This window comes from Triturus cristatus, chromosome 9 (assembly GCF_964204655.1).
Source record: "Triturus cristatus chromosome 9, aTriCri1.1, whole genome shotgun sequence".
Lineage (NCBI taxonomy): Eukaryota > Metazoa > Chordata > Amphibia > Caudata > Salamandridae > Triturus > Triturus cristatus.
In genome coordinates, this window is record NC_140592.1 from 579,353,277 (window position 1) to 579,378,479 (window position 25,203).

General features: G+C 46.2%; 1 protein-coding gene across 7 annotated transcripts in view; it reads left to right on the forward strand.

Annotated features, from left to right (window-relative positions):
- Positions 1–25,203, forward strand: part of SYMPK (symplekin scaffold protein) — a 1,117,730-nt gene that overhangs the window by 241,503 nt on the left and 851,024 nt on the right. For all 7 annotated transcript variants that reach the window (XM_085625602.1, XM_085625603.1, XM_085625599.1 and 4 more), the window contains one exon: positions 15,138–15,288. In XM_085625602.1, the coding sequence (XP_085481728.1) occupies positions 15,138–15,288 (151 nt within the window). The remainder of the gene's footprint in view (positions 1–15,137; positions 15,289–25,203) is intronic.

Genomic DNA, 25,203 nt, shown 5'->3' on the forward strand with positions numbered 1-25,203 from the left:
ACATTCAACACACATCGCCGAGCCTCAGGGAGCAGCGCCACACCCGTAACCTCCTCCATCACTGCATGTACACCAGTCCAGAAACGTATCACCTTCGGGCACTCCCACAGAATATGAAGAAAAGTACCAAGCAAGCCACAACCACGCCGACATAGACCATCATCTGTGTAACCCATGTGAAGCAAGCGGGGACCGGTGACATAGACCCTATGTAGTATCTTCAACTGCACAAATCGAAGGCGAGCCGGTATAGCCACCTCCCTCGGTGAGGCTATGGCCGCGACCCAATCCTTATCATCCAACTCTAGGCCATCAGCGACCCAGACCTCTCGCAAGTGCGTGAGGAGGTCTGCTCGAGTGTTAATCAGTTTTTTGTAGATCAGGGAGATAGTACTATCTGGCAGGTAACCATCAAGCAAACGATCTTCCAACGGGGAGGCTTCGGGGACAACTGCAGGATTCGGGAAAGCGGAAAGTAGCGCATGGCGCATCTGCGCATAACGAAAGAACTCCCTATCGCTCAGCTTATATTCCGTCTGAAGAGCTTCAAACGATTTAAAAGTGCCTTCGTCCAAAGATCCCCCACACGACTAATTCCGATCAAATCCCACCTCTCAAAGCCTTTCGAACGCCATAGACCTCCCAACGCATCCGACGCATACAGTGGAGTCGCACGAGACAGACTGCCCGTCCATCCCATAGCAGCGGTGGCGCAATGCCAGGCGCGCACCGCGTTTTTCGTAGGACCGGTCAATTTAGCACTTCCCTTCGTAGAGTAAAGCGCCCTATTGAAATCTCTGCCCGGCAACAGTAGCTTATCCATCTCGTACGCGGGGTTCACCGCCGGGCCGTATGTCCCATGATTCACCGCCACCAACTGGGACGCCCAATAATATCGTCTAATATCAGGGAGGGCTATGCCACCATCATACCACGGTAGGGTCAGTTTAGCGAGAGCAATGCGCGGCCTCCCATCCCAAACTAGCTGCCTCTGTAAGCTCTCTACCTCACTAAAGTATCGGGCGGGCACCTCGTCCAGCGTATTCTGCAATGCATACAAAAAGCGTGGAAGAGACATCATTTTGAATAAGGCTGCCCGGCCAAGCGGCGATAGCGGGAGCCTACGCCAACGAGCTACATCGGCCCGCAGTCGCTGGAGCGGGGGCAACAGATTCAGAGCATAACGGACCGCCGGATCGTGGGACACGTGGATACCCAGATATTTAAATCCAGAATGTGAAATCTGAATCGGACAGCCACGCGGGAGAAGAGGGGGGTCGCCAACCAGCACATAAACACAGGATTTCACCCAATTAATGACAAGCCCCGAATTGCGACCGAAGGAGTTCAGTACATCAAATAGCACTATCAACGATTTCCGCGGGGATGTGAGAGAGAGCAAAATATCATCTGCGTAGAGTGATACGCGATCCTCAAACGTCGGTGTCCACCGAATACCCGTCATGGAGGGTTCCCACCGGAGCCACGCCGCCAGGGGCTCCAACGCAAGAGCAAAGAGAAGCGGGGACAGGGGGCAACCCTGCCGCGTGCCCCTGTCAAGCAAAAAGGGGGCAGAGACTCTGCCATTCACCACCACCTGCGCCAGTGGTTCCACGTATAACAACTTCACCCATCCAATGAACCCAGGTCCAAAACCGAACCTAGCCAGTGCCGCCCAGAGATATGGCCATTCCAGCATGTCAAACGCCATCGTGGCGTCCAGTGACGCCAAATGGCAGGCTCCCGAATAGAGTCAACTCTCGCGAGGACTCCATGGAGGCGCCGCAGGTTCAGCGCGGTGTTGCGATGCGGAATAAAACCAGACTGGTCCGGATGTACCAGGTCACCGATGACTTTAATCAGACGATTAGCGAGCACTTTAGCGAGAATCTTAGGTTCAGCGTTTAGGAGTGAGATGGGCCTATAAGACGCACAGCAATCACGCGGCTTGCCCTCTTTATGGAGCACCACAATGGTCGCTAGACGTTGATCACGCGGCAGGGCGCCGGCCTCTCGGGATGCAAGAAACATCTCGCGGAGATGGGGCGCCAACTTATCTGGACGAAGCTTGTAAAGCTCGATCGGAAGGCCGTTATGGCCGAGAGCCTTTCCTGAACGGACCGAGCGAATCGCCGACGCTATCTCATCGTTTGTAAGCGCCGCGTCCAGCAGTTCTTTATCATCGACCGAAAGGCACGGCAAAGCAATATCTCGCAACAATTGGCAAGAGTCCTCTTCTGGCCTCTCCGAGACCGGAGAGTAGACGTTCCGCAAATGGTCCGCAAAGCAGCCCACAATCTCCCTCGGATCCGTAACACTCACACCATCAGCACGCACAATCACCGGGACCACACGACTCGCTCGCTCTCTCCTCTCCAACCATGCAATCAACCTTCCAGCCTTGTCACCAACATCATACAAGCGCCCCTGTTGCTCCCTACTAGCGAGCTTAGCGGCATCCATAACCAACGCCTTGTAATCGGCTTGCTTCAGGCCAAGGGCATGGAGTTTGTCCCGTGTGACCCCCCTCCCGAGATCTTCTTCCAAGTCAGTTATGTCCGACTCCAGGCGTACCACCTCCTCAGTTTTACGCCTCTTAGCATGGGAGATCAAAGATAGGGCCTGCCCACGGATGACCACCTTGAAAGCCTCCCACAACGTTACGGCCGAGGAGACCGAACCCTGATTTTCCTCGAAATAGCGGTCCAGAGACTTAACCAAAAGGGCACGAGTCGTGGGGTCATGCAAATACCAGGGATTAATCGGGGCCACCCTCCCCTCTGCCCCCATGGCCACATCTAAGTGGAGCAGGACCGGGGAATGGTCAGAGATGCCCCGGGCCAGATGTCTGACCTCCCCGATCATTTGGGCTTGGGCGGCCGGCATCAGCACATAGTCCAATCTAGACAAGGAGCCATGGACGCCAGAGTGAAATGTAAATTGGGCGAGCCCCGGATGCCTTGATCTCCAATAGTCCACAAGCCCCATAGTGTCGATAAAGCCACCCAGCCAAGAGTGCGCCCCGGGGAGGTCTCTGGGAGGGTGCCGATCCTCTCTACCCGACACCACAGAATTGAAGTCACCACCCACCAGCAAGAGGCCCTCCGGGAGCCCAAGCAGCAACCCTCCCAAGTCCGCAAAGGTAGTGGTTTGCAACCCCGGGGGAACATAAACTGAAACCAAACACCAAGTCTGTCCTTCCCACCGGCCCACCAACACCACGTAGCGCCCCAGGTCATCATGTATTACCTCATCAATTTCCAGCGGGAGAGAGGATCGAACCAGAATGCCCACCCCTCTGGAGCCGGTTGTAAAACCAGAGTGGGCCACCAAACGGTAGCCCTTTCTATTCATAGCATGGCATGAGTGTCCCACCAAATGCGTCTCCTGCAACAGAACCACATCAGGAGAGTGACGTTTCAAATATTGTAGCACCACCCCTCGCTTCAATCGGTCCCCCAAACCATTTACATTCCATGTTCAAATGCGCAATCCCCTACCCCCCATCCCCACAGCAACGGACACCCCACCCACGATGAGAGCTAAAAACAGCACACTGATTGCCCGGTACAAAACGAACACCACACAAAAACACCCCTACCACCACCCTCCCAACTCCCGCTACAAACCCCCCCACCCTGCACCCCTGCACAAGACCATTAAGCCACCCCAACTCGCAGTGTGCCTGTCGCCCCCCCATGAACCTACTCTACGGAAAGAAAGAAGAAAACCCCTCCCGAGGAGGAAGAGTCTCACCAGATACCCCGCAGCCTCCCAATGATGAAGGAAGGGTAATGCAGTCCTAGAAAAGAAAAACCAGTACATCAAACCCAAGTCGGGGGTGAGCCCAAAATTGTCAAGGAACCACAAGTCATTCGTTCACCCTTGGTCTGCTGATCCACCACCCACATCCGCAGCTCGTTCCTCCCCGCCGTGCCGACGGTGCAAGGTGTCAAGCCAGTCCTCAACCGCCTCGGGCCGGTCGAAAAAATGAGTCCGTTCTTCTAATTCAATGCGTAACTTGGCCGGAAAAAGCATAGAGTACTTCAAGCCCATGTCCCTCAGCTGCCACTTGACAGTCATGAAGCCCATTCGCTGTTTTTGCACCGATTGTGTAAAGTCAGGATAGAAACTGATATCCGCATTGTCATATTTCATCGGGACATGCACACGGGAGGCCTGCAGGATTGCGTCACGGTCCCTGAAGTTGAATATCCTGGCAATGATGGGTCGCGGTGGGGCCCCAGGCCTCGGCCGGCCCCCCGGGACTCTGTGTGCCCGCTCCACCGTGAAGAATTTGCTGAGGCCTTTCGGCGCTAATTTGGTCAGGATCAGATCTTCCACAAAGAGATCGACCGGCCCATCCTCCGACCGCTCCGGCACACCGATAATGCGTACGTTATTCCGCCGGGCCCTGCTTTCAAAATCCGCCAGTCTCTTGGCAGAGAGGTCGCTGAGGGCCCGCAAACTACGGATCTCCGCCTGCAGTTCCGAGACATCCGTCTTGAGGCCAGATGACGCAAGATCGAGTGATTTGACCTTCTCACTAGTTTTCGACAGATCAGCCTTAAGTAAGTTGATATCGATCAACACGGTGTCCAGCTTGTGGGCCAGCGAGTCGAATTGCTGGCCGACCGAGGCCTTCATGGCGTCGATGGCACCCATGACGTCTTGTAGTGTCAATTCCGTCGAGGGTGACGGGCCCTCCTTGGCTGTATCTGAAAGTCCACTCGATCCGGGAGATCCCCTCTGCTGGGCATAGCGGTCCATGTTGTTCGCTTGCACGTAGCTACCCCTCCGGGGAGCTCTAGACTTGTGCTTGTCGCCGTCCAGCCGGGTCGTCATCACTCAGCAGGGAGGGCAGATCCAGTACACTTGTTAGACGCAGCACTCACCCTGGGGAGTCCACCTGACTGATGGGCAGCCCCCTTGTCAATGCCACTCGACCGCTACAGCTCGGTCCAAACTCCGGGCGACTGTGAGCGCCTGCCACCAGACTCGTAGAGGAAAGTCAAAAACGAAAGTGAAACCAGGGGGGGGGGGGGGATGCCAGCCCAAGACCCTAGTGCCGTTGTTGTTCAATTGGAGCTCGGGGACAGTGCCAACCCAAGTCCGGGGTGGCGCCACGGAGCAGGCCTCTTTCTGGAGCACAGGATAAGTCGAGTTCCCAAAGTCCGATTTAAGTCCCGAAAACGGGAATCACCTCCGCTTCGGTTCACCAGTAATATTCCTTCAGAATAACAGGATTATAGCCAGGATAGACGTGGGAGGCCGCGAGGGTCCCGGGAGCCCTGTGCCTACGCGTCCATCTTGGTTGCGCGCTAGGCTCCTCCTCAACATTTTCTTTTTCAATCACGAGATATACAATCAACTATGTTGCTGTGCCATGGGCATGTCCTTCTCCCCCAACTACGCCAATCTGACTATGGGTTGGTGGGAGAAGGAAATAGCCCAGGGCCCCAATAACAGCACAGCCCTGGACAAAATAATACTCTGGACACGATACATAGACGACCTGTTCCTAATATGGAATGGGATCAAGGAAAAATTCATGAAATATTTCGATTCACTTAATCAAAACAAAATTGGACTCTTTCACATGCACTACCAGCCGCCACAAAATAGACTTCTTGGACATCTCAGTCTACATAGATCAAGGGCAAATACAAACAACATTATATAGGAAGAAAACCACAACGAACAGTATTCTTCACTCTGAAAGCTTCCATCCTCAGCCTCTAATAAGGAGTATCCCCTTTGGTGAATTTATGAGGATGAGAAGAAATTGCTCGAAAGACGAAGATGCGGCAAAAGAAATAAGGAATGGTGCCAATAGACTAAGGAAAAGAGGCTATAGAGAACGAGACCTAAATACAAGCATGAAGAAAATCCAGAAGATGACACGGACTGAAATTCTGATAAAAAAAATGATACAATCAAAAGACAAGAACAGTGAGTCAAAACAATCAGCTCCCAGATTAATACTGTCATTCACCAAAGAGGCTTACATAATACGTCAAAGTGTGCAAAAATATTGGCCTTTGTTGCAACAAGATCAAGGCTTGGTCAAAATCATTGGCACCAGACCACAAATCACCTTCAGGAAGGCACCATCAATCAAAGATATAATAGTCCAAAGCCATTTTCAATCAAAAGGGGAAAACGCAGAATTGGCTCGAACAACAACAGAATGGTTTCAAAAAGTGTAACACCTGTAAAGCCTGCAAGATTGGTGTAAATAAGAAAAACATAAGAGATCCAGAGAAAAGATTGATTCAAATCAATCAGAAAATTACATGCTCAACAAAATTTGTGATCTATGCCATACAATGTAATTGTGGCATGCTATGCAAAGGCAGCACTATCTGCATGTTGAAGAAGCGGATCCTGGAACATATCAGGGCAGTGAAAAATATAGACTTAACATACTCAACTGCCAAACATCTACTAACCTGTCAAGGTGAGGACTGGCGCAACATGAGCTTCTTTGCTATAGACAGTCTAGTATAACGAAAGGATGGGAGACCGAAAAAAGAAATTGAGACAGCTGGAGTCTAAGTACATTATTAGACTGCGACCAAAAATCCGAGAGGCATGAACTTTGATGAGGAACTTTATGTTCACCTATAATAGAACAATGTGGTATAAGATGAACTGTTTCTGGGGTATTGACAATCTCGGAACTATGGTTAAATCTTGAAAATATGATTTGCAAAATGATATCTTGCGTAAACATAACTACATCAAAATGGGGGACAGTGTTGATCAGTTTATGGGTACTAAACCTTCTATTGCTGCATTTACAATGGTTAGAAATCCCAATGCACAGAGTATGTTTATACTTGTGTGCTAAACACATATATATATATATCCTGCTATGCACACATACACAATATGGCCGTTTCACATTCAGAATTGCTCAAACAAGTATGACAATCAGTGAGTAATTTTTGAAAGTCATTTAACTTTTGATTTTTTTGAAATTTATTCATAATGATGTTCAATTGGGGTTCTAGGTCAGCAAAATTCAACCAGTAACTGTTTAATGCAAATATCACCGCGTTATGTTGTTCACACACATAAGATGGTGTATGTCACAAGGTGATCTGTATTTAATAATATTGAAACTACATGTCCCAGAAGCCATGGGGATGGCGTAATGACTGGAAATACAATAAAACATTTGCAAAAAGTAGTGCCACCTACCGTGAGAATGGCTGTCAGGCCGAAACGCCGGTGTGACAGACTGGGCTCTGTGCAATAAAATTTAAAAAGACAAGTTCCAGAGTGCGGCGTCCTTTGTTGAAAAATTGACCCTGGCTACTGGTTTTGGACCAACTCCTGCACCCGCTGTTGAGCGATCCTGCAGCAAAACCACATTGAGAGGGAAAAATATATATTACCTATTGGCGGTCGCTAGTAGGTAGTTATAGTTAGGACCTATTTTCCATAGGAAAATCGGCATCATTCTATTCCCAATAACTTTGGCGCCGGTTGACGACTCTTCGCGAAATTGTAAAACTTTTGGCCAGCTCCGGTCCGCTCCTATCCTGAAATTCTCTGGGTGATCCGTCAAGCGGGGGCCAAGAAAAAAGGGGGGGGGGGGGTCCCAAAACGTGTTTTTCCCATGCAATTTTCCATAGGAACCTTTAGTCGCAGCTACAGCCCGAACTGCTGAACGGAATTACACCAAATTTGGCAAAAAGGTAGCCCTTGGTTCAAAGTCGTGCCTTTCGGTTAAATGGTGTAAACCCGTTCAGTAGTTACTCAGAAAATCAAAAGTAAAATCACATATATATCTATGGGCGCGCAGGATCTGCTCACCCTCCCGATGACAAGCTGTATGCTAATTGGCTGTCAACGCTCCAAACCAGGAAGTATTGGCAGCCATCTTGTGCCTCGGTAGAACCGAGGCACAAGAAAACAGTAAAACTAATGCACAAAACGCAAAAAGGGGGCAGGGTAGAATTACCCTGACCCCCTCGGGCTGCTTAGGATTTATTGAACCATGTACTTGGAGGACACCTCAGAGGGGCCCCCTGAAAACCTACCAACCCTGTTTTGGTCACAGACTGGCTTTAGGCAACCTGCCAACACCAGACATTTTTTGGGCTCCCGAGGTCAAGAGCCCCCGCTCTCTGGGACTCGAAACGACAAGGATGTCACCGTGCTCAAGAGGGAAGCTTCAAAGGCCTACTGCCTTTGTAATGCAACTCACAGCTTCTGCTACTAGCAGTAGATGGCAGCCTCTGGTTTACACCCCCCACTTTGGGTGGGAAACCAGCTGGAAAAACTAGGAAGAATAGGTGTGCCCACATCTGCCAATTCCACCCCTACGGTGGAGTAGGCTAGGTGAAGCACATCTTTCATTCTCTGCCATCTTGAAGATGGGGAGACCTCTCCAATCAGGGTAGGACTATGCTTCCTCATACAGGCGGGTGGCATAATTGAGGGTTTAGACATCCCAGGTAAGGTGCCCATTGGCCCTATCGGTCACTCCCTTAAAATGCCCCTAAATCCAGTGTTTAGATGGTTCCCTCATACCCTGATACTAGTTCCTACCGACCTAAGAAAAGGAGGACGAAGAAGACACAGTGAAGAGAAAACTGTCAACATCCATTTACTTGGACCAAGCCCCACTGGCCTGTCTGCAGCTTCAAAGACCTTGCGAAAAGAACGACGCCTGTCCTGCAGCCTGCGACCGCCTCAATCTCTGGGAGGACTGCCTGCTTTTGAGAAAGAACAGAACTCCTGAGGACAGCTGCTTTGTCCACAAGAAACCAACCCAAATATTTTTATCTCTGCACCCGGCCGCCCCTTGTGCTGCTGGTGGTACAGTGTTTTGTTGCCCATTATTGTTGTCCTCCATAGGTTAACATTGCAAAGACTGAAAATTGCACTGTCTCCACTTTCGAAATTGGAAAGAATTCTTATTTAAAAACGTACTTACATTTTTGTGAAGATCTTGGTCTTAAAATAAACCTTGAGCAAAGCGTATTTTTATAAAATTGGTATGGATCTTTTTTTTGAGTCGTGTTTCATCCATTGTGTGCACAACAAATGTCTTGCACTCCTCTGTGTTAGGGCTAAGGCGGCTTGCCCACACTACCAAAAATAGAGCTCTTTGGGTTTGCATTGAGCCCTGTACACTTCTGGGAGAATCTCTAGACTCACTGCACAGTATAACCACCTAGTGGTATATCATATACAGAGCCAGCTACCTACAGCCGGTCAGGGTTTCCAGTCTTCCCCCTACCTCGACGATTACCTGTTGAAGGCAGGCTCACCCCAGGCAGTCGTCTTCCACCTCCAAACTACTGGGAACCTCCTGCATCCGCTGGATGATGGCTCCACAGTGGGACCTGAAGCTCCAGTTGGCACAGCATCAGGAGAATGTCTTCGATCCGGCCCAGATCTTGGAGGGAACTGCACAAGACCTGCATTGTTGGTTGCTGACGAGCCACAATTGGGTCAGCGGCAGACCTCTATCTCTTCCCCAACCATAACAGATTGTACTGAGAGATGCATCACTCCTGCGCTAGGGTGGTTATCAGGGAGAGGTGGAGATCAGATGACTTTGGTCTCCGGCGGAATCTGGGCTTCACATCAACCTGTTGGAGCTCTGGTTGGCATTGAAAGCCGCTCTTCCTTTTATCAAGGGCAGGCTGGTCTAGGTGTTCACAGACAAAACCACTGTAACATACCTGGTGGAGTGTGGGGTCGTGGACCCTTTGTCGAGAGGCCCCACATCTATTGACATGCCAGGAACATCAGGGCATTTTGCTGGTGGTTCAGCACCTGGCGAGCTCTCTGAACACCAGGGCCGACAAACCTGGCTGTCGATGCCTAGAGGATCACAAGTGGCTGCTCGATACGGAGGTGGGGCAAGGTCTCTTTCAAGAGTGGGGGAGAACCTTAATTAGATCTGTTTACCACGGCTGAGAACGAGAAATATCAGCAGTATTGCATATTGGAATTTACAAAGTGGCTGTAGCTCGTAGACGCTTTTTGTCTTGAGTAAAGCTCCGGCCACCTCTATGCATTTCCGCCGATACCTCTCCTGCCTAGAGTTCAGAGATCAAGAACACCCGGGTCCATGTCTTTCTTGTGGCTTTGGACTGGACAAGGAGAGTCCAGTATCCCGAGCTCTAGAGAATGACAATCTGTCCTCTGTTGAGGATGCTCCTTTGCACTCTCCACCTTCATGATTGCAGATTGAGCGGTGACAGTTGACAGCTTTTGACCTTTCTCCCGAAGTCTGTGATGTCATTCTGGCAGCCAGGCGTTCCTCCGCCAAGACAGTATACACCTGCTGTTGGGACAAGTTTGTGTCATGGTGTGCATCCAAAGATATTGATCCACTTTCTGTGCCCTCATCCGAGGTTTTATTGTTTGTTTTTTCTCTGGTCCAGCATGGCTCTGCTCTGGGCACTGTTAAAGGCTACTTGTCTACCATTGCGGTGTTCTTGCAGTTGCAGGTCCAGCCGCCTTTGTTCAAGTCACCTGTTGTGACTAGGTTCCTCAAAGGTCTCCGGCACACTTCCTTCCAGGCCATTCATCATGTCATAATGAGATCTTAATCTGGTCTTGATTTTCGGTATTTGCGCGTCTTTTGAACCGCTGCACAACTACCTACTCCGAATGCTTACCATCAAGACTCCTATCTACTGGCCATAACATTGGCCAGGAGGGTCACCGGACTGCAGATACTCTGTGCACCCTCTGAAATGACCTTGTACGTAGACAAGCTAATTCTCAGGACATGTGCTCAATTTCTCCCGAAGGTTGTGACACCTTTTCATGTAGAACAGACCATCACCTGCTACCTTTGTTGTCCGCCTCACCCTTCTAAAGGTTGCTGATCTACTGTTTGTAGGGTACGTCGGGGTTAAGAAAGGAAGGCAGTGCAAAAAGAGGACTATCGCACAATGGTAGTTCTCTGCATAAAGATCTGCTACGCACTGGCCAAAAATCACCCCTTTGAGGGCTTGTGTGCTCATTCTGCCAAAGCCAAGACTGTGACCACTGTGTTAGCTCACGGAGTCCCTGTCCTGGACGTCTGTCAGCCAGCACCGTTGGCATCCTTGCATATGTTCACCAAACATTGTCTGAGATGGTCAGGTCTGTCTTGACGCGCACTTTGTCTGTTCGGTCCTGCAGGAGTTCCTGATTTAATCCATTTTGCAGACCTACCTTTGGGGAGGTTTTGCTTGGGTTTCTACTCGAAGGTACGGAATCTGTGGCTAGAAGTCTCTATCTGATGAACAAGTTACTTCCCTTCGGTAACAACTTATCTGGTAGCGACTCTATCAAGCTTCTATATTGCTTACCGATCCACCCATCCACCTCGCTTCTTAGGGCCTTAGCAATACACACCAGTGTATTCCCACTCTGCTCCTCTTTCAGAGGTTCTCCTCTTCCTTCCTTCTTTGGCCCAGCAGGGCTCTCCTCTGGGCACTCTTAAAGGCTATCTTTCGGCCATTTCGTCCTTTCTTCGCCTTCCTGATCAGCCTTTTCTTTTCAAGTCTCCTATTGTAAATAGATTTCTTGAGGGCATTACTCTCCTTTTTCCTCCTATTCCTTTGTAATGCCCCAGTGGGACTTGAATCTTGTCTTGACTTATCTTATGTGTGTTCCTTTCAAACCACTACATAATTATCCTCTCAGACTCTTGACTTTAAAGACTGCCTTTCTGGTTGCCTTCACTTCTGCTCGCAGGGTGAATGAGCTTCAGGCTCTGTCTTCTAAACCTCCTTTCCTTGTTGTCAATCCGGACAAGGATGTCCTCCAAACGAGGCCTTCTTTTCTTCCCAAAGTGGTTACCTCTTTCCACATAGAACCGACCATCACTTCCCCCACCTTCTTCCCGCCCACGCATCCTTCCAAGGAGGAGGAGAGACTCCATTGTCTGGATCCAAAATGTGGGTTATCCTTTTATCTGGATCGCACAAAGCAATTCTGGGTGGACAATCAGCTCTTTGTTGGATATGTGCGCGCCAAGAAAGGTCGGGCCATTCAAAAATGGACCATCTCTCGATGGGTCGTCCTTTGCATTAAAATGTGTTACTCCTTGGCGAAAAAGGAGCCTTTGATAGGACTGTGCACCCATTCCACCAGGGCGATGGCAGCTACTACTGCTTTAAGACATGGAGTCCCCCTCAGTGACATCTGCCAGGCAGCCATGTGGGCATCACTGCACACGTTCACTAAACATTACTGCCTGGATAGTCCAGTCCGGAGAGACAGCTACTTTGGCTGTTCAGTTCGCCAGGACTTTCTGGCGTGAACTTGGTTCATAGACCCACCTACGGGGTTGGTATTGCTGGGGTATCTATTCTAAGGTAAGGAATCTATAACTAATAGTCTCTTTCAGATTAACAAGTTACTTAACTTCGGTAATGATATATCTGTAGGAGACCTATATTAGTTATAGATTCCTTACCGCCCCACCCATCCTCCTCGTTCTGCAAACTGACTTCTATAGTAAGGGTCACCCTTTCAGGGCCCTAGTTTTGTGCACCTGTGGTCAGTGTCTTGCATTGCTCTGCGCTTCTGGCGTGGAATGTCGTGTAAAGAACTGATGTCAGCACGCATGGGTGGCGTCTAATTAGATACTGCAATGTCATTCCAGCAATCACGATGCCAACGACTAACGCGGAGTCGACCAAAGCCACCTACTGACTCACAGGGGTACTGCTGACGAAAAATTCTCCCGATCCAGTCTGGCACCTGGGAGGTCCTTTAATGCAATTCCAAAAAAAGCTGAATTCCCATTTGTTCAAGCGTAACCCATTTTAACCTTGCTTCCCCTTTGCAGATTCCACCTACTGAGCATATCTTCCATCTCGTTTCGATATCTTTTTCAACTTTTTCCCTTCCAATGGCACTTCCTTTTACCCTTCTCTTCATGCTGCTTCTCCAGTGTGCTATTCCCCTCCCTCCAGCTATCCCAACCTCAGTGCCACCAACTTTTACCTCCTCTTTTGTCAATTTTGAATCCTCTTAACTCTCATCTCTGGATCTTTCCTTACCTCACTACCTTTCTATCTTTTCCTAGTATATTGTTGGCCGTAATCTGGGGTTTGCCCCACTACTGAGACAAATAGAACTCCTATTTAGTATTGATGCTCACTGTGTTTTACCTTTTGAGGATTGCGGGTCATTGCACCCTTTTGTATGTACAGTTTATAGATACCTCTTGGCTGAGTAGTGTTTTAAAAAATGCTAAATTTAATAACTATAAAGAGAAACAAAACTACTATAAACAATGGAGAAGAACCCTCTCTTTGCCCTATCTAAGAAGGCCATCTGGAATATCCTAGTTTCCTGGCATCCTAGAATATGGCACTAAAGATCAAAACATCCTACTAGTTGACAAAAAACAGAACTTGGATCACTGGTGTGGGATTGGACTGGATCTTCTTTTTCCTCCTCTAGCAAAGTCATCTTGCATGAATGTTCTGACCTCCTGAAATTTCGCAAGCTTTTGAAGCTTTTGTTCTAACTCACTCCCTGTTTCTGTCCAACTATGCAGTTCGCAGGCGCGGAGATACCCCTTGGGGGGTGATTCAGGTGCTTTATAAATCCTAAATCATATCTTATAATAGGGTCTGTTGATTCCTACTGTATGAATGACTGAAATGGGGGTATCTGCATTTGAGTCCAAAAAAATCTGCTTGGAAAATGAAGCCAGAAACTAGCATCACACTACCACATATATCACATTCATAAACTCACATGATACGTCAAAAGTGACACCCTGCAGTCCATTTCACAGGTTTCTCCTAGTCAAATTTCGCTTTAATCTGATACATCTTGTGCTTGGTTTTTTTCCCACATGGGCTACCCCTGAAAACGCAACCCCATGTGATTGTGACAACTTCTCTACTCAGGACACACTACATTTTATTATGTTCTGTGAGCACTATGCACAGATTAGGAAAAAATACCTGTTACCTATCCTAAAGGAGGCTGGTTTCTTACAAGTGCGGCCAGCGCTCCTGTTCTTGCAACTTTTACCCATCATTAACATTGCATTTTATGTATCAAGCTTTTTAGTTGCGGCTGTTCGCATAAACAAGAAGCGTGTCAGCGTACGGCCAAGTCCCAATATGACTGACTTGGTGTGAAGGGCTGGTGGTTTCTCCTTTTGGAGTTTTTATTCTTATTAGACTTTTTACATTGAAATTATATTATTGCATCTTATTTTTTTTTTTTTTTTTTTAATTGAACTCATGAAATATGTTCATTTCAACCTTTTTTAAATTTTCACAATGTTATCTAGAATCACCATTGTAATTGATGAACTTTTGTCCTGTATTTTATGTGACTATCTGTTTGTTATGTCTTTTTTTGATTTTTATTAATCGAATAAAAGTAATTGACTGACTGACACCCTGCTGTCCTACTTGGACGTTTATTTTTCTATTTATTTTGCATTGAAAAGTGAGTTCTGAACTTATAAAAGATGCAATTTAAAAAGACTAATACAATTATTCCACTATGTTTTATCAGTGAACAAAAAAAAAGAATTCTGCCCCACACTTCCTGCCCTATGGTTTCCTTTGAACTAAAAATAGAATTATAAATTCAAGTGTTACCTGAGTCCATCTTAAATTTTGCATTGTTTCATTGCTTAACTTGATTCGGATGCAGTTTCCTTGAGTGCAGGCTGTCTGATGTGTGGCAAAACATGTATTCTGACACAAAGTATGAGACTTGCAGTTGGAAAATACTACTTATTTAAATAGTTTTTAATTCCGAAATTTCAATAGCAAATTACGATTGTGCTCTTAAAATGTACGGAAGGTTACTTGACCATTGCCTGACAAATGCTTTGTTTGTGGGATGCTCGATGGCTTGCTTGAGTGCGTACAAGACATCTTGATCAGCTGTCTCTTCTTATTAGTTCAGGTGGGCGTTTGTACAAGGGGTGATGTTGGACAGTGAGTATCTCTAGCAGAGTATGGAGCAATACATGTTGCCTGTTTGCAAAACTGCTGCCTTTGCATTGTGCTGGATTCACCAGTTTAAGTTCTAGAGTCGTCAAAGTGTGGCTTCATGGCACTGGTACTTGTTTGTAAGAGATTCTTTTTTTCCATCTATTCCAAGCTGATCAGATTTGTTTCTTCCCAAAGGTTTTGATCAGTATGGTCTATCTACCTGACACAATGCCAGCATCCTTCCAGTCCACCTATACTCCAGTCGAATCTGCTGGCACAGAAGCACAGATCAAACATCTCTCCCGTCTCATGGCTACCCAGATGACCGCTGCAGGCATTGGCCCAGGTATTATCATGGATTGTGAAGAATTCTTGCTTATTCAATGTCATGCTCTTTTTCGAGTATTAAGTAACAAATCATTTAGAGGTTTTGAAATTAGGGATGCTCCAGACCATTTAATTGTGTTGTTACCTATGTTTGGACATCGATTTTCAGTATCCTATTTTCAGATTAAAATAACAAGAACTGTTTTTTCAGTGTTGACTGACCAATCGTTCTAGCTTTAGCACCTAAAAGTTCACTTTTCAACAGTACCCCTCCCCACTGCATTTCTCTCACATTTATACACCTCTCCAAAGGATCCCTTTACCCACGTATCCCTCTTATGCAGCATACCAGCATCACATGCCCTCTTATGCATGATCTAAAGTTTGTGCTCCCTACCCCAGTGCTTCAAGCATGCCTGACACAAAAAGGATCCCCATACCCATTAAATATCCTCCTCATACACGGTTGTTTCCAGTAGCCCTTCCCTACCTCAGAGTCCAGTCTCATCAGAACACATGGATGCGGAGCATTCACAGCTGCACAGCACTCATTGCTGCACAGCAATCCATTGCCACCAAGACCCTCTTGCAACTGGCATGACCTTCCTCAGAGCTCCCTGTTCCCCATATCATTTATTGCCTAATAACTGTTCTTAAAGACAAACATTATGCCTCTCAACCACCTCTGCACGCAGCACATCCTACATTATAGCGTCAACTCTCCCTGCGCATTGTATCGCCTGATCAGGCATATCTTGCTTACAACACCCATAGCACAACCTGTTTTTGGTGTTCCCTGACACCCAACAGGCTGCAATTTACTGACGCTAAAGTCTGTCACTGCAATCTCCGAGTAACCAAGTGACAAAAAGCACCTTCTTCACCATGATAATTGCGCCTTGAGCCTTCGCTCATCTTGCACTCTCCTCCAAGACCAGGCATCAAGGATACCGCGATTGCACAAATGGAATCTATATCGGGCTCATGAGTCGCACCTATTTAGTGAACTACTATTAATGGAGCACCACAGGGAGACCAATCCTATACCTAAGCTGATACAATGACACCTTCTTTCACCAACCCTTCATTGGCTACTTGTTGCTAGAAGAATGTCATTCACAGCTGTATGCATCACCTGCAGAATGAAACGTGACAGCACAAATTTGGGCACTACTGTCCAAGGACGAACCTGAGATCCAGAATACACAGTTTTTCATCCCTTATTTGAAAAGATCCTAGGTGAGAAGGATGCCCTACGCTGTACAGACATACATGCTTTGAAACTGGCTTCCAAAGAATATAAGAATAATCTCTAATCATCTGAACTTTAGGACTGTAACGACTTGGCTGTTTCCTCTGGGTTCAACGTGTAAGTACTACTGTTCTGTATGTACAAGCTGCAATCCTATCTCACTCATTTTTTTTTATTCTTTACTTTGTGCAATATTGTGTTACAATATGCTTGCTGATATACAGATACATTTGGAGCACACTCCACAGCTCATACACAACAGGTTTTGAATGCATCTTGTAGCCAACACTTCAACCAACATTCTTTCAACCATGGATAACAAACTGAGTAAATACACGGCAAGAGATTTGGTTCTCACAAGTGATAGAAAAATTATACATAAATGCCAAAGCATTGCTATTGAGAACTCAGATATTCTATATCTCCCCCTTCTACATAAAAGCACTTTGTCAATCCTTGCTGGTCCCATGTATGATTCAGCGCCATCAGAATCACTGACTGCTGTAGGTTCTCTCCCAGAATAGACCCTAGCGCCGACTATCCCTGTTTAGCATTGCCACCTGCCCTGCACCCCTGAGATGCTAGTCTCCGACTCCTTCTCATAGCAGGGCAAAAACATCCGATTTCAGATCCTAGAGCTTGTTCTCCAGACATGACAGAACACCTTGCAGAGTGCAAACTTCTTAAGCCGCCCTTGCACAAAAAAAGTCATAAGTAAAGTGTTCTCAGACAAGATCCTATACTACATAAAGGAGCAACACTTCTCACACCGACATGGACACACTACCATATCTTATACTCATAGGTCATCACCAGGGTCACAATTGAGAGACCACCAATGGATGACACCACTTTCCTCAATGACCTTGCGAAGACCGTTTCGGAGCTGAACATTGTGGTTAAACATAGACTTCTGTTAAGTTTCAAACTATGCAGCTATGAGTTCCATTAAAGCTTCTGCCATTGGTTCCAGATCTCTTCGAATTAGCCCAGGAAAATGTTTTGACCCCTGCTACAATGAAAGCATTGGCTCCATCTGAAACCGAAGGGGCCACTTGAGTTAAATTGTACTTTCTTGAACTCAGAACGTTATCCATGTTTTTCTATTAGTTGTGGCATTGTGCAAAAACCCCCCACTAATCGGCTACCTTGATGACTGTGCCATCGGATTTTGAAAGTAAACCCCCAAATTAGGTGGATACACGTCGGTGGTTCTGCAAGAACAGGCAGGTTTTCAGTTAACTGCTACCACTCTGCTAGGTAAGTATGGCAGATCCCTTTGAGCCATCCAAAGATTTAGCAATGGTCTAACTAAAGACATGATAGGATTTCCAAAAAAATCACGGGGGTGGGGGGGGGGGGGGTCTACTAGTCTCTAATCCTATTATTAGTGTTTCCTCTGGATCTGTTCTGGTGGTTTAGTGATGCTGTCATAGCATTGGCTGTTGGTGTTCATTGCTCCTTCCTTACAAACATAAAAATATAAAGCCTGATGTGCAACAAACAATTATGAATTTTTCTTTCACTCACTCCTCTATTTGCAGACAATACACTCGTAATGAAATTTATTGAATGCAAAGATGAAATCTTTTGAAATAAAGTGGAGGAAAAAATCCCATAAATTTGTAATACCCTATTTGGACTTTTGTCGTTTGAGAAAAAAATATGAGTGCGCTATTAAACTGTTGTAACACATATGGCTATTAGAAAACACAGTATTCTATATGGTATTATGGTAATTAAGATAGCAGTTACTGCTGCTAAAAATTGAGCTTCCCTTCTTTGGTTTGGATAAGAGCCGACCTAAGTGGTGGAGAAGAAATCTTACCTGTGCAGGGGGAGGCATGTTGCATATTTAAGTTAAAATATCTATAATTTTGATACTGACTGTGAACTGCAATATTTATATTGATTCAGTGGGAGATATTGGGTGATCTCCACATACAACCAAGCCAGACCATGATTTCAATTCTTCTGTTTGTATATAATCTGTACCATTCGGCTCGTATTTTAACAATTTTGGTTGTGTAGCTCCACTAACTACTGCATATGTCTATAAATGAACATGATTTTCTCCTGTTTTGCATACAAGTCTGTCATTATACTCCTATTTTAACACCTCTTGATGGTTTATTTTATCTCTCAAATTTAAAATTGTAAATATCTTTGACAGATCTGTTTTTATGATAGTTCTGTTTTTATGATGGTTCTGTCTTTATTATAGTATTGCACATTTAAGGACATACACGCAGCCACCAAACCGAAGTAATGTAAGTGAGGTTGCAAAAACCAAATGGTGCTCACTCATTCTTTTTGAATTTCCTTTACTGATGCTTTCCTCGGATAGGACTTGCACACTTAGATAGAGCAGGAGGGCAGTTGACAGATAGAATTGCTTTAGAAAAGGGTGTTTTCTAGGGTACCATTTTAGCTCTTACTCTGCTCACGCTCTATATAAATAGACTGCTCGATCTACCTAATGACTGTAATAATGTTTTTCTTATTATGGTTGGCCAAAACATCCCTACCCTCATATTTGCAGGTGACAGCCTACTAATATCAAAGCCATCCATGGGCCTGCAGATTGTGCTTAATACATCTTCCTTCTTTTGCATGCAAGATGAATTAGAAATTAATGCAAGCAATACAACATTTATGGACATTAACCCCGATAGGTCTTTAAGGGGGAAGGTATAGCTGGGAGACATTGCATTAGGAGTGAAGGAGTTTCCTTATCTGGAGGTACATTCATGGGCAACACAGAACACCGAACGAATGCTATTATTGCAGCACATAGCATTTGTGTTTGTGAGAGCCCAAAAGGTTTTTATTTTCGCCTCATGTCGCCAGTGTAGGGTATATCGTGAAAAAGTGGTTGGAGCTGCTTTATATGCCTCAGGCATTTGGGGAGAGCACAATCTGTCGAAATTAGCCATAGTAGTAAACATATTTATGAGATCTCTTCTCAGTTTGCCGCAAAGTGCTACATTAATTCCATTCATTTTACATCTGGCTGTAAATAACCTAGCACATCTTACTGTCCTTGAACCTTTAATTTATTGGGTAAGACTTTGGTCTAGTAATGTTTTACACTATTAAAAGAATGCCCTTTCTGAATTAATAAGTTTGAATTTGACATGTAAATTACCGTTGTTTCATTATAAGTTGTGGTTTTGCAATCTGGGTATGAGATGGGCTTGGGACAATCCTTAATCCATTACCGCCCCCCCGGCACGCAGTGATGCTGGGACAAGAACATTTTCCGGGTCCAGTCTCACGCCTGGGGATAATTCTACGTTAAGGAATCTGCGGCTAGAATCGTCTCTACCAGATACATAGTTACCGGAGGTAAGTAACTTGTACAATGGGACTTTAACTTAGTTCTCACCTTTCTGATGTGTGCTCTGTTTGAGCCGCTGCACAACTGCCCTCTGCGGTTCCACACCATCAAAACAGCTTTTTTGGTGGCGATACCCTCTGCCAGGAGGGTAAGTGAACTGCAGGCACAGTCTTCACAGACTCCTTACCTGACGGTCTTTCTGACATATCTAGGAATGGTTTCAGTTTTCTAAGACAACTAAGTTGGTACCGGGCGCTTGTACCCAACAAGTTTTTGTGGGTTTGCATGTTCAGATGATTCCTGTCCAGCATGATTCCTAGTGATTTGGCTGAGTCCACTAAGATCGGGGTACACTTAAGCACGACGATTATTTGGTTCATTCCTTTATTTCCGAAGAGTTTTTGTTGGGGGGGGGGGGGGGATTAGCAAGAATTCATTTTTTGCACGGTCAGTTTAAGCTGATTACTTGTTAGTCAATGCATGGTCATCTTTAGTTCTTCATTCATAGTCTTGATCTCCTCCAGCGACAAGACTTTAATGTAGATCTATGTGTCATCCGTGTACATATAAAACAGGATGTTTGCATGTCTCAGTTTTTCAGTCAGTGGTTCTATGTAGAGGTTAAAGAGAGTTGGAGAATGAGTTTATCCATGCGATACTCCAATTATAATAGGGGACGGCGATGATACCTTATGATTTACTAAAAATCTTTGCGGCCTGTTGTCCAGGAAAGATTTAAACCATTCGAGGACGGTTCCTGACAGTCCCTCCTGCTTCTGAGTCGATCTAGCAATTTATCATGGTTTATGGTGTCAAACCAGACGAAAGGCCCAGAAGAATTAAGAAACAAGATTTGTCTTGGCCTAGAGCTTGCAAGGCATCATCTACTATATGAAGTATTGTAGTTTCCGTACTATGGTCTGGTTTGAAACCCGATTGGCCAGCGTGCAGAAGATTACATTTAGAGATGTGTCTGCAAAGTTGTTTGATGTACACATTTTTCTAGCACTTTCGCTCATAGGGGAGTATTGGATACTGACCTGAAATTATTTGGTTCAGCAGCATTTGAAGTCTTTTTTTTAAAGATGGGGACGACTTGCCCAGTTTTTAGGCAGCCTTGTATCGAGCCTTGCGACAGCCGTTGATTATCGCAGGCCAGATGGGGATGACAAATTGGTTGGTGGTTGTCGAGAGTTTCGAAGGGAGATGATCATTGAAGTGGTTATTAGACTTATTAGATGAGAGGATTTTGGAGATGTCGTTGTCCTATAACTTGAAGTAGGGCCATTGCACTTCATTTTTTCGGCACTGCTTGGAGGGAGTATGCAGGTCCATCGATTTGCAAAACCGATAGGGAAGGGAGGTTGATAGCGGCTGCTTTAAGCTCACTTCTCAGTGAGTTAACTTTGTCTGTGAAGAAAGATGAGAATTCCTCACAGTTTTTAGGGGATTTGTTGCTCCTTTGGAGGATTTGGGCAATTTATTAAATTGTTGTTTTACCATTGCAAAGAGTTTACATGGTCTATTTTGAGCACTCTCCAGTTCTTATCTAACGAATTGTTTTTTTATTTTGAGAATGCTTTTGTTGTATGCGTTTCTGCTCTTTCTTTGTAGTTTTAGTTGAGGGGATGATGGGTGTTGTCTCCATTTCCGTTCGGTTAGTCTTAGAGTTCTCCTTTCCTCGTTCAGGGAGCCACTAAACCAAGGATCTTTGACTTTCTCCTTGATTCTTCTCAGTTTTAGAGTGGCTACTGAATTGGCGATTTCTGACATTGTTGCATTGTAGTGGTCCGTGAGTTTGCCGACGTTTGTTATGTAGGAGGGTGGGGGAAGATCCTTCTCACAGTGCTTAGCCAGTTTTTCATAGTCTAGGTCGTTTGTATCTCTAATCCATCTCTTTGGTTTGACATATTGTGTCGTTCTTTCCTTTATAACTCCTGGAATTTGGAAAGTAATAGAAGGTGGTCTGACCAATTTCAAAATCGAGATTACATTGACTGCCTTTTCCTTAGAGACGATTCAGTTTAGTGTAGATCCTTTTGCTGTGGGTTGGGAGAGTACAGGCTTGGGTGAGAGTTTGGTCTGCTAGGAAGTCTTTAAAGACATTAACCTGGTTATTGTTAGCATCCTCCCAGTGCAAATTGAAGTTCCCCAGGAATAATGTCAATGAGATAATCTGCTCTTGGAATGTACTGTGCACCTGCTTTAGTGACATGCAAAAATAACAATTGATGGACAGAATGTTGAACAATGTCAAACATTTACCCCAGTGCAGAGATCTGGGCTTAAATCTATAGTTTTTTATCCCCATGCCATTCCAGTTTAAACCCAGCCATATGTAAATCAGTCTTGACCCTGCTCCCCAGTGGAACAGTCCAGCCTGAACTGGCCGGCAAGGTCCTCCTGAGACCAGAAATAAGCATCCTGGGGCCGGTTTCAGGGTTTTACCCCTCATCAGCCAGGCTAGCTTGACTCCAGTGGCATGGAGAGCCTTAGTGACAGCATTGAGACCTCTGTAGTCCACACACAACCTCAGCTCTGGTTTACCTCCCGTTAGAATAAGGTTTGGAGGACTAAGATCACTGGGCTGGCCAAGGACTCTGATGTTTCTACCATCCCTTGTACCTGCATGTTTGTGACTTCAGCTCTGATGCTTTCTTTTACTTGGTTAGACTGCCTGTATATTTTATTTTTGACAGGTAGGCTGTCCCCAGTCACATCATGTGTACACCAGGTTGTCTGACCAGGAGTCAAAGAAAAGAGCTCAGCATACTGCTGGAGGACTTGCTTGCAGTCAGCCTTCTGTTGGACCGTGGGGGTGTCTGAGAAGACCACCCTCTCAACAGACCCTTCTTTATGGCTGTGGAAGAGGAAGTTAGGGAGACGCTCACTCACTTCTTCCTGATCCTCATCAGTGATCACCAGCATGGTCTCATCAGCCTTGTCATGGTAGAGTTTACGGTGGTTCACATGGATGACCGTCTTGGGGCTCCTGGAAGTGCCAAGGTCCACCAGATAGGTGACCTCCATTTCTTTCTAGGATAGGGTTGGGGCCTCTCCATTTGTATTTTTTCTGATCTGTCCTAGGTGCCACAGGCTTAAATATCCATACTTTCTGCCCTGGTGGAGCACCATCAGTGCAGCCTTTAGGTTAAACCATTGCTTCTGGAGTTCCTGGCTTGCCTCAAGGTTTTTGTTTGCTTTCTCCATGTACTCCATGTATCTCCTGGAACGAAGGCCAAGCACATAGTCTAATATGTGGAGTTTGGGTTCTTTGAGCTGCCTCTCTAATCCTTTCCTTACCAGGCTTAGTGAACCTCTGACCGGATGGCCCAACAGAAGCACAAATAAGACTAAAGCCCACTCCTTTCTGTGGCATCTCTCGGTAAACAAAAAGTAGGCATGGCAAAAGGGCAGCCCATCTCCTGAGTTTTTCAGGGAGTCCCATGATCATAGCTTTCATGGTCTTGTTGAATCTCCCAACCAGACAATTGGTTTGTGGGTGATATGGGGTGGTAAACCTATACGCCACCCCCCACTCATGGCTTTTAGTTAGCCACACGTGAAGTTACTACCTCTGTCTGAAGCCATCTCCTTAGGGAAGCCTTCTCTATTAAAAGTACTTATGAGGGCTTTTGCAACTGCAGGAACAATGACAGTTCTAAAGGGAATTGCTTCTGGAACCTTGGTGGCATGATCCACTACTACCAGTATGAATCTGTTTCCTGAGGCCCTCTGGGTGTTAAAGGAACCAACAATGTTGATCCCTACCCTCTCGAAAGGAACCCCAACCACTGGTGGTGGAGTTAAGGTGGGCTTTGGTTTGCTACCTGTCTTGCCACTGGTTTGACAGCTAACCACAAGAGTTGCAAAACTCCTTTACTTTCTGGAACATACCTGGACAGTAGAAGTGGGTGACTAGCCTATTCCAAGTCTTTGTCTGGCCAAGATGCCCAGCAAAGGGGATGCCACGTACCAATGAGGATAGGAACTCTGTACTGCTGAGGCATTTCGACTCTTCTAGTGGTACCAGGTTTGAGGTCTCTTGCTTAGGTATACTGGTGTCCTTCCTCCCATTAGGGTCTGTGGGTGAGACAGACATGTCAACAGGGTGCTGTCTCAGGCTCTAAAGAGTAGGAGAGGTCCCCTGTCCCTGGCAAAGATCTTTTCTAGAGGGTCCCCCTGGGCCTAGGAGCTCTGCCGTGTAAGGCCCAAGTTCATGAGGCTCAGTTCCCTCAAGGTCTGACATGTATTCTCCCTGGGAAAAGGGGAGCTGAGCTTGTGCCTCTTCAGAAGTTGGTTTCCCAGACTTCCTGCCATTTCTCTTTGAGGAATGGGCCATTATTCCAGGCTCTAATACCTCTTTTTCATCCAGGGATTTGCTTTGTGCTCTGTTTTCACACATCCATTCAGGTATTCCCAGTATGGCTGCATGGGTTCTCATCTTTACCTCGGCCCATGCTGAGGTCTCCAGATCATTAACTAGCAGACATTCTACTGGAATTGCAGAGGATGTGAACAGCTTCTTTTGACCAGTAACCCCTCCCCATTCCAAAGTCACCATAGACATGAGATGAATTTTGGTAATGTTATCAGCACTGAAATCTGGATAAGTTTGTCTAGTTATGTACTGTTCTGGGTATATCAGTTTTTCAGTCCCCATGGTGACACTTGCACCTCTAGCCTTCATTGCTTCTACTTCAGTTACATTGATATGTGGCTTTAGTCTGTACTTCTCCAGGTTACTGGAACAGATAGCCAGATAAGCTATATCCCCCCTCCCCCGAGACCAAAGTAGCTTCAGTGTGGTCTCTGACCTGGTCAGGGCACACCAAGGATCCCACTTGGGTCTCTTGACCTCTGTGTGTACTGCACTAGTGGGAGTCTTTCTAAGTCTGGAAGAGTCCCCAGTCCGATTTCCCTCCTGCTTACAGTTGAAACACCAAGAATTTTGGGAGCCCAGTTTTTACCCTGTGGTTGGGAAGAGTCTTGAGGCCCACCCTCCCTTTTTGGGACCCTTGGAAGACACTTTGGGTTTTGCCCTTTGTGTACCACTTCTTTTCCATGGGGTGGATTGGTAACCTCTTTCTTCTGGTGTGAGAAAGTGCCCTCTTTCTTGCATGGTATGCCCCCACTTTTTGCTAAATTGCTGAATGTACTTTGACTGAGTGTACCCTGGACTCCTGCCAATCAGGTGCCCAGGGCCTATGTTCCTTCCTTAAAACACACAAACTCCAAATTGGCAAACCCTGGCCACATGTCAGCCCCTAGTAAATTGTACCCTAGGTACCCAGGGCCTTGTGACCAGGGAAGACCCCTAAGGGCTGCAGCACTCATTGTGC